The sequence below is a fragment of the Pseudorasbora parva genome, chromosome 4 (genome assembly GCF_024679245.1).
Source record: "Pseudorasbora parva isolate DD20220531a chromosome 4, ASM2467924v1, whole genome shotgun sequence".
NCBI lineage: Eukaryota > Metazoa > Chordata > Actinopteri > Cypriniformes > Gobionidae > Pseudorasbora > Pseudorasbora parva.
Window position 1 is genome coordinate 51,706,592 of NC_090175.1, and position 16,902 is coordinate 51,723,493.

A 16,902-nucleotide genomic window follows, 5' to 3' on the forward strand; every position below is an offset into this window, starting at 1 on the left:
TTGTTTTCTTTAGGAAACCTGACTCACTTAATCATTCATAATACGACCAAGAGGGATAGTTCACCCAAAAATGAAAATTCTGTCATCATTTAGTCACCCTCAATTTGTTCCAAACTTGTATGAGTTTCTTTGTTCTGCTGAACACAAAATAATATATTTTGAGGAATGTTTGTAACCAAGCAGAGAGGGCAACTATTGACTGCCATAGCATTTTTTCTAGGGGTGACCCCGAATAGTCGAAGATTCGATGCATCGATATGCGGAGTCTGATTCCACCACCGATCTCACGGTCGAATCTTCGCGGGTGTTATGAAACGAGGATTATACCATTTTGGCAATATGGGGGTGCTCAGTATTTTAAAGACGTGTCGCGGCGCTGAGCTGAGCTGAGCATCCGGTGTGCGACCCCTTTAAGGGCGCTTCGCACCGCGCCTTTAAAATTCGAACACGTTCAATGAATGTACACACTCCGGCGGCAGCATTCGGCACCTGTCCGCGGCCACTCAGGAAGTTGTTTAAAATCCTGCCGCACCACAGAGCGCTTTTTCAAGGTTTTATATTAAATGTATATTATATTTCCCTCAAATCTTCAATACTGATTTAACCCTGTGCTACAAGATACACTCATCGTGCAGCTCTTCTGTCAGTCAATTCAAAATTGAGCTCGCGTGTATATAATGTGCGCGTCAGGTGGCGGTGTGAGATCCTGAGGCGCGGGGCTGAGCTTCACGTCCTTCACCCCCTTTAGGCACAATCGGTGCATGTAAACGCACTCAAAGTGATCTTTTCCTCTCTAGGCAGGTATATATTTTTTTAGGTTTATTTATCAAAATGTTCTTTTATATATTTGTGTGATGTTCTGTATTTTGATCGCGGCTTTAACATGTTATGAGAAAACGGTTTATGAATGTTTATCCACCACATTACCTTTTAGGCTATTTTAACCTAAATAAGAAAGCCTTTGTCAGTTCGTCTGTCAGTTGGCAGGCAGTTTTGGTCGCTTTATTAAAAGTTGTTGCTGTGTGCAGTGTGTAAAGGAAAATAAAAATTGTTTTGAATTCTGATTCGAATGTCTAAATCCTTAGTCGAGGACAGCCCTCATTTTTTCCCTACTATGATATTGAATGGTTGTTCTCTCTACTTGGTTACACACATTCTTAAAAATATCTTCTTTTGTGTTCAGCAGAACAAAGAAACTTATATAGGTTTGGAACAACTTGAGGGTGACTAAATGATGACAGAATTTTTATTTTTGGGTGACCTATCCCTTTAAGAAAGTGAAAACAAATACATTTTGGTTTCATGTTGATGTTAGATAGAGCTGTTTCTGATCTGATAAAATGGATCAGACTCTCTAACATTTTTTGACAGATTTTAAGGAGTGTGTTATTTAAGGAATGTGTTTAAAGGGGACAATCTCATGTTAATGGTAGAGTAGTATTGCATCCTTCATATCTATGAAGAGTCTTCAGTTTTATCATATTTATAAAAGACAGAGGTACCGATTCTTTACAAAAACAGCCAAGCTTCTGGAAGCGTGCTGTGGGTGGCGCACACGCACACGCACACGCACTATGCTTATGGAAATATAGTTAGTAGTCTGTCTACTCCCCAAAACCAGTCTGTCCCACTCAGCAATGCTTACGTATCCAGCAAGATCTTACTGACTGGTTGAGATTAACTGACATCAGAGGAAAACTGCTTTGTTATCCTGCCATTGCTGAGCTCTGCCGGGCCGTTGCTAACCTCTGAGGATGACTGGAGAGCTGACTTGGCAGGCATCGCTGCTGAGATCACTACACGTGGCACATTTCCAAGAGCACAAAGCCACCAGTGTCAGCAGCCATCCCTACCACATATCGCACTGGCTTTAAATGTCACAATGGATATGCAATATCAAGTCCTAAAGGATTGTTCCTATGCATATGCTAAAAAACTGAGCCTATTTACGGCTCTATGAAGTGAATCGATGGGTTTGTGTAAGAAAAAACATATTGATAGTCTTTTGCGCAAGATCTTCATTTGAGTGCGTAGTTTTAAAAGGGTGGATGATTTTGATTTAACTTTAATTAGTGTGTAATGTTAGATTGGATAAACCCAGCCTAATCTGCCGGCGATTTGATTTCGCCCTGCAGCTCAGTCTAGAAACCTGTACATTAATTTCTACTGCTTCTGTTACACTTTTGCGTGAACCAATCACAGGCTGGCTTATCCACCTGACTTGAAAATAGAGAGCAGACTCCCCAGACCAATGCTTAATCTTAAATTGAGCTTGGTCTGATGATAGCCAGACAAGTGTAATGTTGCTGTTTGAGCTTAAACAACATCTGCAAAGTTATGATGGTCAAAGTTCAAAGTGAAGGGAGATATTTTCTTTTACAGAAATTGCTTTTTAACGACTACAGCAAATGGCTGGTAGGGATTACACCAGCTTATTCCTGGGTTAGTGACATCACTTACCCTGAAATGTACATAATAATAAATAAACCACCCCTTTAAAGTTACACTGTGTGATATTTTCCCCCATCTAGTGGTGAAAAGATTATGACCATCCAGTGAATAATAGTTTCTGTTCCTCTCAATTTCGATTTCGTTTCAACTCCTACGGTGGCCGATTTAGTCATGGCACGACCAATTCGGTGAGTGTTGCTTCAAATGATGAGGTTACTTTTGAAAACTATTATAATTTGCAGTTATTTAATTTGCCAAATGATCTATGATCAAATTAATCTATGTAAAATGAATAATAGTTTTACGTTTTTGTTATTTGTACGACATCACTAGCGTAAGGCAAACAAATTACAATGCAATTAAAATATTAATCTCATGTTATCCGTCATAGAACACGGATTTTTGTTATAAGGTAAACAATACTTTTGCATCATTGACGCGAGGAAAACTATCCTAGACGTCGTTCTAGTGTTATGCACAGCACACCATTATATAATTAGCCAAGCAACAATAAAACTTCCAATATACACAAATAGGCTGAATTAATATTACGTTACCTGTCGGGAAGAAAGCAGGCAACGTCGGCGTTCTTTTTAAAATCGTTGCTCCTCATGAGCTCTTTCCATCTTGGAAAGGCCACTCCAATATTTACTTTTGTTTTGTTGATTTGCCCGTTGCGTTGCCGTCTTAATTCTCTTTTCCGCTTCCTTGGCGACTCTGATACATATCCCGCAATGTTACTAGGTCCCCGACCCGGGTCGAATTCGGTAATCAATTCTGGGACGTGGTTGCTTTCACACAGAAGGCGACTCGGCAATGTTCCGGGAATATTGCGGGTCCGACGTGCAGTTAGAAAGGGGCTTAAGAGTGATGATCCTCACACTGTACAACTTGTGAATAAAAAGTTAATAATTTACAAATCTCAAGATTTTTGTTCACAAATTGTATTCACAATAGAATATAAATAATCAAATGTTGAAAGTGAGACATTTTGAAATGGCATGACAAATATTGGCTCATTTTGTATTTCATGAGAGATACACAGTTAAAAAAGTTGGGACAGTTAGATATAAGAGGCTGGAAAAGTTAAATGTACATATAAGGAACAGCTGGAGGATTTATTAGGTCAACTGGCAACCTGATTGGTTATAAAAGCCTCTCAGAGTGGCAGTGTCTTCGGAAGTCAAGAAGGGCAGAGGATCACCAATTCCCCCAATTCTGTGGTGAAAAATAGTGGGGTAATATCAGAAAGGAGTTTCTCAGAGAGAAATTGCAGAATTTTAAGTTATCATCATCTACAGAGCATAATATCATCCAAAGATTCAGAGAATCTGGAACCATCTTTGTGCGTAAGGGTCAAGGCAGGAAAACCATACTGGATGTCTGTGATTTTCGGGCCCTTAGACGGCACTGCATCACATACATGAATGAGACTGTAATGGAAATCACAATATTGGCTCAGAAATACTTCTAGAAAACATTGTCGGGAAATATAATCCACCGTGCCATTCACCGTTGCCGGCTAAAACTCTATAGGTCAAAAAAGAAGCCATATCTAAATATAATCCAGAAACACATTTGTTTTCTCTGGGCCAAGGCTCATTTAAAATGGACTGGAATGACAAAGTGGAAACCTGTTCTGTGGTCAGATGAATCAAAATTTGAAGTTCTTTTTGGAAAACTGGGACGCCATGTCATTTGGACTAAAGAGGACAAGGACAACCCAAGTTGTTATCAGCACTCAGTTCAAAAGCCTGCATCGCTGATGATATGGGGTTGCATGAGTGTGTGTGGCATGGGCAAGCTTACATGCTTTTTTTATGCTCCCATCCAGACGACGTCACTTTCAGTGAAGACCTTGCATTTTCCAACATGGCAATGCCAGACCACATACTGCATCAATTACAACATCATCGCTGTGTAGAAGAAGGATCTGGGTATTGATATGGCCAGCCTGCAGTCCGGATCTTTCACCCATAGAAAACATTTGCCGCATCATAAAGAGGAAGATGTGACAAAGAAGACCAAAGACAGTTGAGGAACTAGAGGCCTGTATTAGAAAAGAATGGTACAACATTCCTATTCCTAAACTTGAGCGACTTGTCTCCTCAGTCCCCAGACGTTTGCAGACAAAAAAGAAGAGGGGATGCCACACAGGGGTATACATGGCCTTGTCCCAACTTTTTTTAGATGTGTTGATGCCAATAAAATGATATATATTTTTTTAAATGATAAATTTGTCATCTTTGCTGTATTCTAAATAAAATATTGAAATGTGAAACTTCCACATCATTGCATTCTGCTTTTATTCAAAATTTGCACAGTTTCCCAACTTTTTTGGAATCGACTTTGTGCATAGAATAAACTATGTAAGTAATAAAGTAATACGATCCTGGTTGATGATTGATTATGCTCCAGTGCATGATCTTCAACACAAAAGAAGATATTTTAAAGAATGTTGATAAACAGACATTTATATCAATAGTATTTTTTTAAGTCAATGGCTACTGTCAGCCAACTTTCTTTAAAATATATTTTGTGTTTAGCAGATGAAAGTAACTCGTACAGGTTTGGAACAACTTGAGGGTGAGTAAATTATGAAAGATTTAAAATTTTTGGGTTGAACTATCTCTTTAAGATCGACGCAAATGTAAAATGCCATTGTTATTGTAAATTCCATGATTGCGAAATATAATTTTTAAGGGTTGTTTTATCAAAAAATGTAAGTGCAATCACTTAGAAAGATTATTGCACACATCATCTCAATAAGCCGCATGATTTGAGGTATTGTATCACAAACGGTTCAGGATGCATTACATGCTGACATTTTAATACTTTGCTGTAGGGGTTTGTTCAGATTATTAACCCTCAGTATACATCCTAGTAATCACAATGTGCTTGCATTTTCAAAAAACAAAAAACACTAATTAAAGATTGTAGCTGTGAGGAATCATTTACAATTAGTGCATGTTGAAATGACTTCTCAGTTCTCATAGATGGAGAGGCTGATTACTGTGTGTTTGACATTTGAGACCAAACAACTTCTCAGAACTTCCTGCTGTTTAATGCACAGGTAATCAGATCTTGTATTTTTTGTTTTCTCATAGTGTTTTAGGGGATTTGTGGAAGAAGGAACAAAAAGACACAAAATATTAGTTACGTGATTCTGGATAAATTATGATTTAGTTTGTTTAAAATAGAGATAATGATTCTCTCACGATTCTGAATAGGTAACTAAACAAAATAACATGTAATTTATTAGATGTTCTGACTTCTAACAAAATGATATAGTCTGTTTAAAAAATATTTAAAGGGCTAGTTCACCCATAAATGAAAATTTTAATCCTGTAAGACCTCCGTTCATCTCCAAATCACACACGAAGATATTTTGATGAAATCTGAGATCTTTCTGACCCCTCCGTAGACAGCTATTTAATTAACACTTTCTACAAAAAACAATTTCTTCTAGCTTTCTTCTTTCTTCTTTTCTAAAATTTCTTCTAGCTTGTCAGACACTTAGGCTGTTGATGTAGCGTAAACAACGCTTCCAGAATGCCAGCTTATCTTTGGCCGACACTGTTCACGTGAACACCACAACGCATGCGCACGAGTTGTTCTGCTGTAGATTTAGGAAACTCTGCACCGTTTTAATACACTGTCAACAGCGTAAGAGTCTGACACAGGCTGGAAGCATTTGTTGATTAAAATCGTTATTTTGTTATTTTTTTGCGATCAAAACATATTTTTGTTAGCCTGACAAGCCAGACCCACATCAAGATATTTGGTCTGGAAACTCACCATTGACAGCTCAATCCGAGGGGCGGGATAAACGATTGCCTTTCAAACTCCCTCTGCACGGCGTGCACACAATTGGATAGCGCTACAACCAACCAGAGCAACAAAGGTGAAGCAGAGCTCGTTGAAAGATTAAACTTTCGCCGTATCCGGTCGGCAAAACTCCGAACACATCTTCCCTTTTTAAGAATGACTTCAGGGCCGTTCTGTTCTTTTCTCAGAGAAAAGCTTAACTCCAAGTCTTCCAGAGTCACGGTCAAAGCTGATTCGATCGCCGTTTGCCAGTTTCTGTGTTTACTAGAAGCACGCAAGCGCAACTCGGCCGTCATTATGTAAAGCCCCGTCCACCGACTCTATACACAATGTGATTGGCCCAACCAGAGTTTGGCGTTTACAGCTCAGAAGGGTATTGAGAGTTGCTAGACGACACTCGTTGGAAATTAAATTTGCTACCGCTAGGGTGGGTCTAGATTTCTAGGCTAAATTTTTGTTGCATGATAAAATTTATAGTGAACCAACGTAGTCACATGGAACGATTTTTACAATGTCTTTTATTACCTGTCTGGACCTTGAAAGTGTTATGGAGGGGTCAGAGAGCTCTCAGATTTAATAAAAAAATCTGATGAACAAAAGTCTTATGGGTTTGGAACGACTTGAGGGTGAATGATTAATGACAGAATTATATTTTTTGTAAACTTCTAACAGTTCTCCTTTAATTGATTTACGTCGTTTTTTTAAAATCGGTTTGAATGATTCAATGATTTCGTTCATTTAGGTTGTTTCTCAATATGCATTGTCCGTTCTACGTCAACCGTCAAAGTTAAATTCCAGTAGTCAAGAAAGCAAGAACAGAGGATGAATGAAAGTACCCGGATGTGATATTGATATCGAGGAAGGATGTATCGAATGCAGACTTGAGAGAATCGGAATGTTAGAAATCCCAGAAGATGCTGTGGGTGTCTCTGTACAGAAGCCTTTGAGCCTAAAAGTTCCCGCTACAAGCTTGCTAATACGTGACGGTTTGTGAAAGTAAACCTTTGTCCATTGCTTAATAAATACACATGGCTACTCATTTTCATAAATACACATGGCTACTCATTTTCATAAATACACAGGGCTACTCATTTTCAATAATATTCATAGTAAAATAAAAAAGATATAAAATTATATGAAAACAATGTCTATAATAATATGAAAGAAATGTTTTAATAGGTTATTCCATTTGTGTGTGATATGTTGTATTTTTTATTGTGCATTAGCCACTACTTATAATATGCTGAGAGTGGTATGTTCAGTTGAGCAACAAGATCACATTATCACATTTAAATTCTTTAGTAAGCCGAATTCAGTTCACAGAATTTCAATTTGGCCAACTGGAAAATTTAGATGTGATCAGTCACTAGAACATTTTCAATTTGAGCATTTTCTTTTTACAGTGTAAAGATGCTTTCTGTGTACACAGTTTGTCCTTTCAAAGTCACCTGGCAAGACCGGTCTCTACGAGAACGCAAGTCCGTTCTTTGGGTTCTCTTCTACTTCCAACAGTTAAAGGACAACTCCGGTGAGAAATGAACCTAGGGGTAATTAACAGATGGTTACAGAGTAGATCGTTCTCTGGGATGCGTTTTCATGAAAATCGAATGTAAAGAGTTTTATCTTTAAAAACAGATTAGCTTATAACACTAGTCTATGGGGCACTGGGTAGACACAGGGTGGTAAAATTAAATCGCTAGTTAATACCACTAACAAGGCTCAAAATAGCCTCACACTAACACGGCAGCATAATGAAGGTCCCTACATGCAAACCGAAGCATTGAGAACTTTGTAAGTGTACAAACAGTTTAATAAGAAGATACTTTATAAACATATTGCCTTACGCGTTCACGGACAGGCACCATCTTGGAAAACAGTCTCGACTTATCGATCCACGAGCGCTGTTCTAAGTGAGCTGGTCGATAGGAATTAAGTTTGTGAAATGTAATAACATGGACATTTTTTAATTTATTTATTTATTTTCTCTGTTGTGTTCAGTGTTTTCTTCCGGAAACAACGGACCATATGAGATTCCAAGTCACAGTTCATTACTTAGCAGAGCTCTCGTCGCTCGATGAGTCGAGACTGTTTTCCAAGATGGCGCCTGTCCGTGAACGCGTAAGGCACTATGTTTATAAAGTGTCGTCTTATTAAACTGTTTGTACTCTTACAACGTTCTCAATGCTTCGGTTTGCATGTAGGGACCCTCATTATGCTGCCGTGTTAGTGTGAGGCTATTTTGAGCCTTGTTAGTGGTATTAACTAGCGATTTAATTTCACTACTCTGTGCCCCATAGACAAGCGTTATAAGCTAATCTGTTTTTCAAGATAAAACTCTTTACATTCGATTTTCATGAAAACGCATCCCAGAGAACGATCTACTCTGTAACCATCTGTTAATTACCCCTAGGTTCATTTCTCACCGGAGTTGTCCTTTAAAGACTTTACTCGTTTCATCACTGGATGAATCAGCATTTTTTAAACTAATCTCTTTAATATATGACTACCATAACAATGTAATTGATAGTCTTTATTTGAAGTGTCAAGTTACATGGGTGTCAGAAGCAAAAAAAAGTATGGGTTGGTCCCCCAAATTTTTTTTACTGGAATAGAGGCCATTTACATTCAGTGCAAATAGTCTGCATCGATTACTAAACATCTGGTTGGGCAAGACAAAATGACAGTTCATTGCCAGTGCAGATTTAAATGTTTGCCGTGATCATACTCGTCTAAGATTTAATAGACAAAGCTAAATCTGTGTCATTTTGGAGTAAGATCGTGTGGGTTTTTGAATTGAGATCACAATCTTTTAACGATTAATCAGGCAGATCCACAAAGTTTTCAGTATTTGTTTCTTGCCATTGGCAAGATGTATGCTACTGATAATGAATCTGTATTGATATTTCTAGTCTTTGCTGTGGGAAGCTTTAAATATCTAAACGGTTTCTCAGTGTTACGGGAGCTTGTGTGTGTAAAAAGCACCAGGTGTGTTGTTCATCCAAAGCAAATGTTTCTCAGATGGTATCATGAAGCTGAAAACAGTCCCAGCGGACATATCTGCCTAAACAGCACGAACACTTTTCCACACCAGCAGGGTGGACGCAAACTGCTGCTTCCTGTTGAGACTGAAGCAGAGAAATCGCCTTCACAAAAAAATATCAGTGTGTGTTAATCTGGGTTGAATTGAGAGGCACCGTTTCATTCTGGATTGGAGGAACTGCCTTTTTTTCAGTGGTCAGATGATATCAGCTTCCGTTCGAACATGTTTTTGGAGGATTCAAACTGTGTCTTTGAAAAAATAAGGGTTGGAAGGGTTTTAATTGATTGAGCACTGGTTCTCTTTTGAATATGTGCTTGTGTGTGCAAAATGCAAATAGAAACTCAGGCCCTGTCAATAAACAATTTTGTATAATTTTGGCGTTTTTCGTCCACGGGGATCTGCCGTTTTGGGAGCCTGAAAGCACTGTTTTTTAAATCCGGGTCCCAGAGTGGATTAATCTGAAAACATCACCCTTGCGTTTTCGTGTGTGAAACGGCGACGTCATCACCCCACATCTCGCGCATGCTTCAAGCCCTCTTCTCTGTTTTTAGTGTATTGCTGTGGCAGAATTATAGCACCACATACTGGTCTGGCATGTATACTACATTGTTCTGAGTCGGTATCAGTGGTTTCTTACACAGATATTTCTGGAGACCAAAAAAAAAACAAAAAAACAAACACATAGGGAAAGCTCTGGCTTCATGTGGATGTGGCCTCAGAAATCCAACCTCTCCTGGAAGTTTCGAGAGTCTCCCACATATTCTTATAGCTCCCAAATACAATATCCCTGGAATATCAAGTGAGTGGTAGAAGCCCTGTTTCCAACTGGTTTTAAAGGAAGATAAAAGAAGATAAAAAGGTTGTCATCTCTTGCTCACCCTTAAGTTTTTCCAAGCCTGTATAATTTCTTTGTTCTGTTGAGCACAAAAGATATTTTGAAGAAGCCATTGACTTTCATAATATTATTTATCCTATTTTGGAAATCAATGCTACCATCAACTGTCCGGTTACCAACATTCTTCAAAATATCTTCTTTTGTGTTCAGAATAAGAAATAAATTCATACGGTTTTAGAACAACTTTAGGGCGAGTAAATGGTGACAATTTTTTAAGTTGCATTCCTTTAAGTTGCATTTTCTGTAATTCGATCGCAAGTGTTCAGCCAAGATACGCAACAGTTTACACCTGGTAAACAATCTTTCTTCCTCTGGCAAGAACTGTGACTTGCTTAATAATGTTGATCAACCTCTTTAGATTTTCCATTTACTTATAAGAAACCTGGCAAACTACTTAAACCTGTCTGAGATTGACACTGTTTATCAAAAAAGATGTGAGAAACAAAACAAACACTTTCTTTGAAAACTATAATCTGAATATTTATTGAACTAAATCCCTACTGACCTGTCACTTGCATAATAATTTGGTACACAATTTGGAAAAAGAGTAGGGGTGTAACCCCGGCATCCTGGCCAAATTTGCCCATTGGCCCCTGTCCATCATGGCCTCCTAATAATCCCCATATCCTGATTGGCTTCATCACTCTGTCTCCTCTCCACCAATCAGCTGGTGTGTGGTGGGCGTTCTGGCGCAATATGGCTGCCGTCGCATCATCCAGGTGGATGCTGCACATTGGTGGTGGTTGAGGAGATTCCCCCCTTCTATGTAAAGCGCTTTGAGTGCCTTGAAAAGCGCTATATAAATTGAAGACATTATTATTATTATTATTATTATTATTACACAATGTCGTGCGGGAACGTATAAAATAATAAGAAGAAATGTATATGTATATTTATTCCCAGGTTTAAAATCAAGAGAAAAAAAAAACTTCATATATTCATTCTAGCCTCAATTTTCTTTAAATATCCTATTTTCCACTGGCCTAATATAAAAAAAATGTCATTATCAATCTAATTTATTTTCTGCAGATTATGAAATTGTCAGAAAACAAATATTTTGCACTAAACAGTGACTTTATATGGTTCAAAGAAATATTTTACACATCATTCATTAGTTTTTTCATTTGCAGTAATGCAACTCTTTGGAAGCTATGAATTTGTACAGATTTGGTGCAAATTATACAAGTTTGTTTGATGCACCTAAGACTAGTGTCACGATACCAAACTAATGACTTTGATACGATACCAGACTAAAATGCCTCGATACCGATACTAAATCGATACCACGGTAAAAAAATTAAATCCAGTAAAAGTGATTGAATAATGTGACAAAATAACTTTTTATTGTTTTTTGTTTAGTTTTTTTAACTAAACATTCACTTGGCCAGCATGTACCTGCCCTGGTCTTTGACCATTCCCTCCTCTTATTGCTATAATAACTACACACCAGTGTGAACATCCTTCAGAGATCATCATTATCAATCATATTATCATTCACTAACTTTTCACTTCTCAACAGGTTGGGATGACCAAAATCTTATTTCCTGATATGAGTAATTTAATATTTTTAAATATATTTTTATAATTATAATATAGATTTTTAATTGTATATTTCTTTTAAAAATAAGCAAAAATGCAAATTACAAACTATATGACAAAAACAGTGCTTTATTTTTCAGCTATTAGGTCTATTTAACAGTAGCAAGTCAAGAAAGAATAAGTTAAGAAAATATAAAACTGCTTTGTCTTCACGCTTTAATTTAACTATACACTGATTCTTAATAAATATATTTTAGTTATTTAGTCAAACATGTGGTGGTTTTCTATTTTTCATTGGTGTTTGATTAAAATTAATCATACAGAATATTAGGTCTGGCTTAAGACCTGCATGGATCTAACCTCAATTGTAAGTTCACTAAAGACATATCCCACTGTGTTTACCTGAATACTCGGCACACCGTATATTTTTACATATTTTTTGGCCATTCAAACCCAAACAATAACCCGCAAATGTACTGAAAGGCGTGTGTGCTCGCTTCAGGTCAGAGTCTGGCAGTGCGAGCACGTCCCGCGCCACGCTTTTTCTCATGCGCGCATATTTCTGTTGCTTTCTTTATCATGTGCTGCGCGTATATATTTAACTCTTCTACTTTCAATGTTTAGTGAACCGTGGAAGCAGAGCTCTGAACACACGTCCTGACACCTGCTGTCACACATCCACGCAAATGAAGAAATACAGCTCATATTAGCGCTGTCCTCCTTAAAGTACCGGTACTAATAAAAGTCCATATCGTACCGTTTGTAATAAATATAAGGGTATCGCAATACTTTTCACCGGTATATCGTGCAACACTACCTAAGACCATCACAGATCATTCAAAGTTTTGTCTGAAAGTCTTCTACATTGCACATATTGAAGACCACAATGATATGACATTTAATGCAGTTTCCACAAAGACTTTCATATACGGTAAGTCATCTTTCAGTGCATCGAAATGCAACAGTTTAGTTGTGTGCTATTTAACATTCAGCATGTGTGTCAACGGTTTCATTGAGGTTTCTGCTGAAAAAAAGGCGTTGACCTGGATCTGTTATGTCATCATGCGTCACTAGCCAAACACGTTCTTTTAGACCATTGTAGTATTTTTTCTTCTTCTTCCCCCAACCCAAATAGGAAAGTCGTTCGGCGAGTTTGTTTGGTAATGAGCTGATGGTATTTAAACTATGACAAACGTACCCATCTGACTTATCTTATCTGGTTACATGTGTACACACGATTGTATGCGTTCCCACCGTAAATTTTCATCTTCTCATTCGACCTGTAACCTGTCAAGGTTATGTTTTGTGAAATAAAGGAAATTCATTGCAGCCACTTGATATGTTTTGTGAAATATTATTACAGTTTAAAATATTTTCCCTATATTATAAATTACATTTTTTTGCTGTCATTTTTACCCTCCATTACTTCAGTCTTCATTATCTCATAAACCTTCATAAATCATTGTAATATGCTAATATGTTGAAAATAGTTGTGCTTTTTAATATTTTTTGATAAATATAAAGTTTGAAAGAATAGCATTTATTTAAAATATAAATCTTATATAACATTTTACTGTTTTTACTGTCTCTTTCAATCAATGTAATGCATCCTTGCTAAATAAGTATTACTTTCATTCTTTAAAAAAATCCAAACTTTTGAACAGTTTTTTTCATTTATTGTAAGTTGTCATATAAGTTGTCAATGTGATTAATAGTAGTGATTATTGCTTTGTGCATGGCCTTAAAGTATAAGACATAAAAGGCCAAGAAAAATGCATTTTAGCTCTCAATAACATTACGCAGCCACTTAATTGTGTGATTTTCATGTGCTCTGTCGATCTTTATACGCCAGTCTGTGCTGTAACGGTTTTAATGGAAACTCACTACAGGAAACTCACACCTTTTATTGTCATCACTCCCTTAGTTTCCATACATTCATCCACATGAAAACGTCAGATGGACATTAAAGCTGACATTGTTTCCTAATCATGGCTAAAGGGCTTTCTAGCAATACCAAAATAGTTTGTTTCAGCTAGCATGTCAAACGAGGGTGTGTTGTATTTTGCATGTTATCGTTTTTGTAACGAAGGCGTTCTCAAATAAAGTAAGATATTAAACAGCAGCAGCAGCCGGTGTGTTGCAGGCTTTTTACTATAGTAAAGCAACGGCAACAACATCATGATAAAAGACACTGAACAAATAATTAAACTGATTAGTACATATAATCAAAAACAATTATTCTGTCTGTCATGAGTCAGAGCTAGCCTAATCATTTAATAATTAGAAATTTAATTTCTTGACTTCTGTCTGCTCATGTTTGTGCATATCCTTTGATAACCAAAATATAAATTATAATATTATTTGCAAAACAGCATGTTGTCGGTCTAAAATGTATCTCTTGTGTTGTTGTTGAACGGGGGACTTTACTGATGGACCTATTGTTTTAAACAGGATGGGGAATTCCTGGTACGGACGCACCATGTGGAGTATGAGGACGGGGGGATCTTGGACCCAGATGACATGCTAACAGACCTGGTGGAGGACAAAGACAAGGTAAGTCTACCGTGGTACCTATACACAAACACTAGAAGCTGGACTAAGAGTTTTTCTTCCTTTCTGAACACGAACATTATTTATGTTTGTCATGAAAATGTGTGGTAAACATACTCAAATGTAGTTAAGTTTGTCTGAAAGTGGCAAATCACTTGGCTTGGTTGTAGCAGTGGCCTGTGGTGGGCCTCTGAATTGAGGTTCCTCTATGAGTTAGTTTTCATTTGATGTTTAGACCGCTTCCAAGTTCAGTCTTTATTATTTCTAACAATTGTTTGGATATTTTTTTAAGGCTGAATAAAGATTTTTATATATAACTAATGTATATAATATTTGGTGAGTGTCATTGGACAATGGTTTCAGTTTCAGGGCTGATATGTAACATTGTTTTACATTACAGAAAAGTATAAAATATAAATTAAGCTCTCAAGCTAAAGTAATGATAATGAATATGTCAGGAAAAAACAGAAAGCAGACATTTTTAACAATTTATTAACACAAAAATGCATGAATGTTTCGCCAGTCATTAGTAAATATTGTGGTCTTTAGCGACCCGGATCCATATCTAACACAGAAGTATATCTACCAATAATATAAAAATCATTGAGTCACGATGACAGAATAATAAAATAAAGCATATTTCATTACATTTTGGAGCTTGGAAGGGTTCAGTTTGAGCAGATGTTTTATACCAAGTTCAAGTTCAAGAGTTTTATTTGTCACATACACAGTTATACAGAATACAACCGGCAGTGAAATGTAAACAGGTCCGCTCCATGGACAGCAAATAACAATTAACAAAAAAAAGGTGCTATATACATACATATGTAGAATTATGAATAAATCAAGTAAAAGAAATAAGAGATGTGGAATAAAATAAGTGAGATAAAGTAAACTGGAGACTATAAAAATAAATACGTGGATAACAGAAGTGCAGGAGTGTAATGTGCAAACAGCATTATAATGAGTAGTTACATGAACACAAGAATAAAGTGCAGTGCAATATCAGTATGTGAGTTTGTTAGTACTGAAGTGAGGTGAAGTCACATGTTGTTAAGTGACAGCGTTCAGGAGTCTGATGGCCTGTGGGAAGAAACTCCTCCCGAGTCTCTCAGTTTTGGCCATCAGGCTACGGAAGCGCTTACCAGAAGACAGCCGGGTGAAGTGGGGGTTGGGCGGGTGATTAATGTCCTTGATGATTTTTGTAGCTCTGCCTCTGCATCGTTTGATGTAGATGTCCTGCAGAGACGGGAGAGCTGACCCTGAGATGCGCTCGGACAAGCGCACCACTCTTTGCAGGGCTTTGCAGTCGTGACTGGTGCTGTCACCATACCACGCTGTGATGCACTGAGTCAGTAAACTTTCTATCGCCCCTGAATAGAAAGTTTTCAGGATAGCTGGTGAGACCCGGAATTTCCTCAGCTGGCGCAGGTGGTACAGTCTTTGCCTGGCCTTTTTTACCTGAGACTGGATATGTGCAGTCCAGGTCAGGTCCTCGGAGATGTTCACACCCAGGTATTTGAAGCTGCTCACTCTCTCTACTGGTGTCCCGCTGATCATGAGAGGGGAATATGACCGTTGCTGTCTCTTCCTGAAGTCCACAATCAGTTCTTTGGTCTTGTTCACATTCAGAAGGAGACAGTTGTCTTGGCACCATGATGTCAGTTGCTCCACCTCGTCCAAGTATGCGGTCTCATTGTTGTTGGAAATGAGGCCCAGGACAACAGTATCATCCGCAAACTTGATGACAGAGGTGGAGCTGTGTGTGGACAAACAGTCATGCGTGTAGAGAGAGTAGAGCAGGGGACTGAGGACACAGCTCTGTGGAGCTCCCACACTCACGGTGATGGAGGTGGAGGTGAACTGTCCTACTCTCACCACCTGAGGTCTGCCAGTGAGAAAATCTTCAATCCGGTGAGAGAGAGAAGAGTTCAGTCCGAGATCCAGGAGTTTGTTAGTTAGCTTAATGGGAACTATGGTGTTAAAGGCTGAACTATAGTCAATAAATAGCAGTCTTACATACCATCATCACTGTCCTCGTCAGAGATCATTTAATAGTACATCCAGCATCTGCCTTATATACACAAGCATATTCCCAAAACTATCATTCTCAACATCTTCAAAATAAGAAATTTTGATCTCTGACAGCTTCTTCACCAGATTCACCATCACGTGACAGTGACACTACTATTTCAAAGCGTTTAGTTCTTGCTCTGCAGTAAATCACTGAGCCATTTCAAAATACTTTGCTGATGATTCTTCCTATTCTTTTGTTTTCTGCCTGCCGCAACTATGAGTGAAACGTAACTTCATCACTGTGTATCAGATAGGTGAATTGCACTCCTCTTCAGTCATCAAAGATTCAGTTATTGTTGTGCAGAAAACATATACTTACGTAGGCCTGTCACGATAACAAAGTTTGCTGGACGATAAATTGACCGATAAATGATAATAGTCGTTCTGAGACCATTTCCATCTAAAATAATGATAATGACATAATAATGCAGGCACACCTTTTCAAAGATCAATAAACTTTTATTTCTAAAGACTATTTAACACTGAAAACAGAAACATTTTCAATATCTACAATAAATGAACA

At 37.7% G+C, this 16,902-nt stretch overlaps 1 protein-coding gene across 2 annotated transcripts in view; it reads left to right on the plus strand.

Moving 5' to 3' along the window:
* Positions 1 to 16,902, plus strand: part of pard3ba (par-3 family cell polarity regulator beta a) — a 204,839-nt gene that overhangs the window by 4,238 nt on the left and 183,699 nt on the right. For both annotated transcript variants that reach the window (XM_067442199.1, XM_067442200.1), the window contains exon 2: positions 14,205 to 14,306. In XM_067442199.1, coding sequence (XP_067298300.1) covers positions 14,205 to 14,306 — 102 coding nt within the window. The remainder of the gene's footprint in view (positions 1 to 14,204; positions 14,307 to 16,902) is intronic.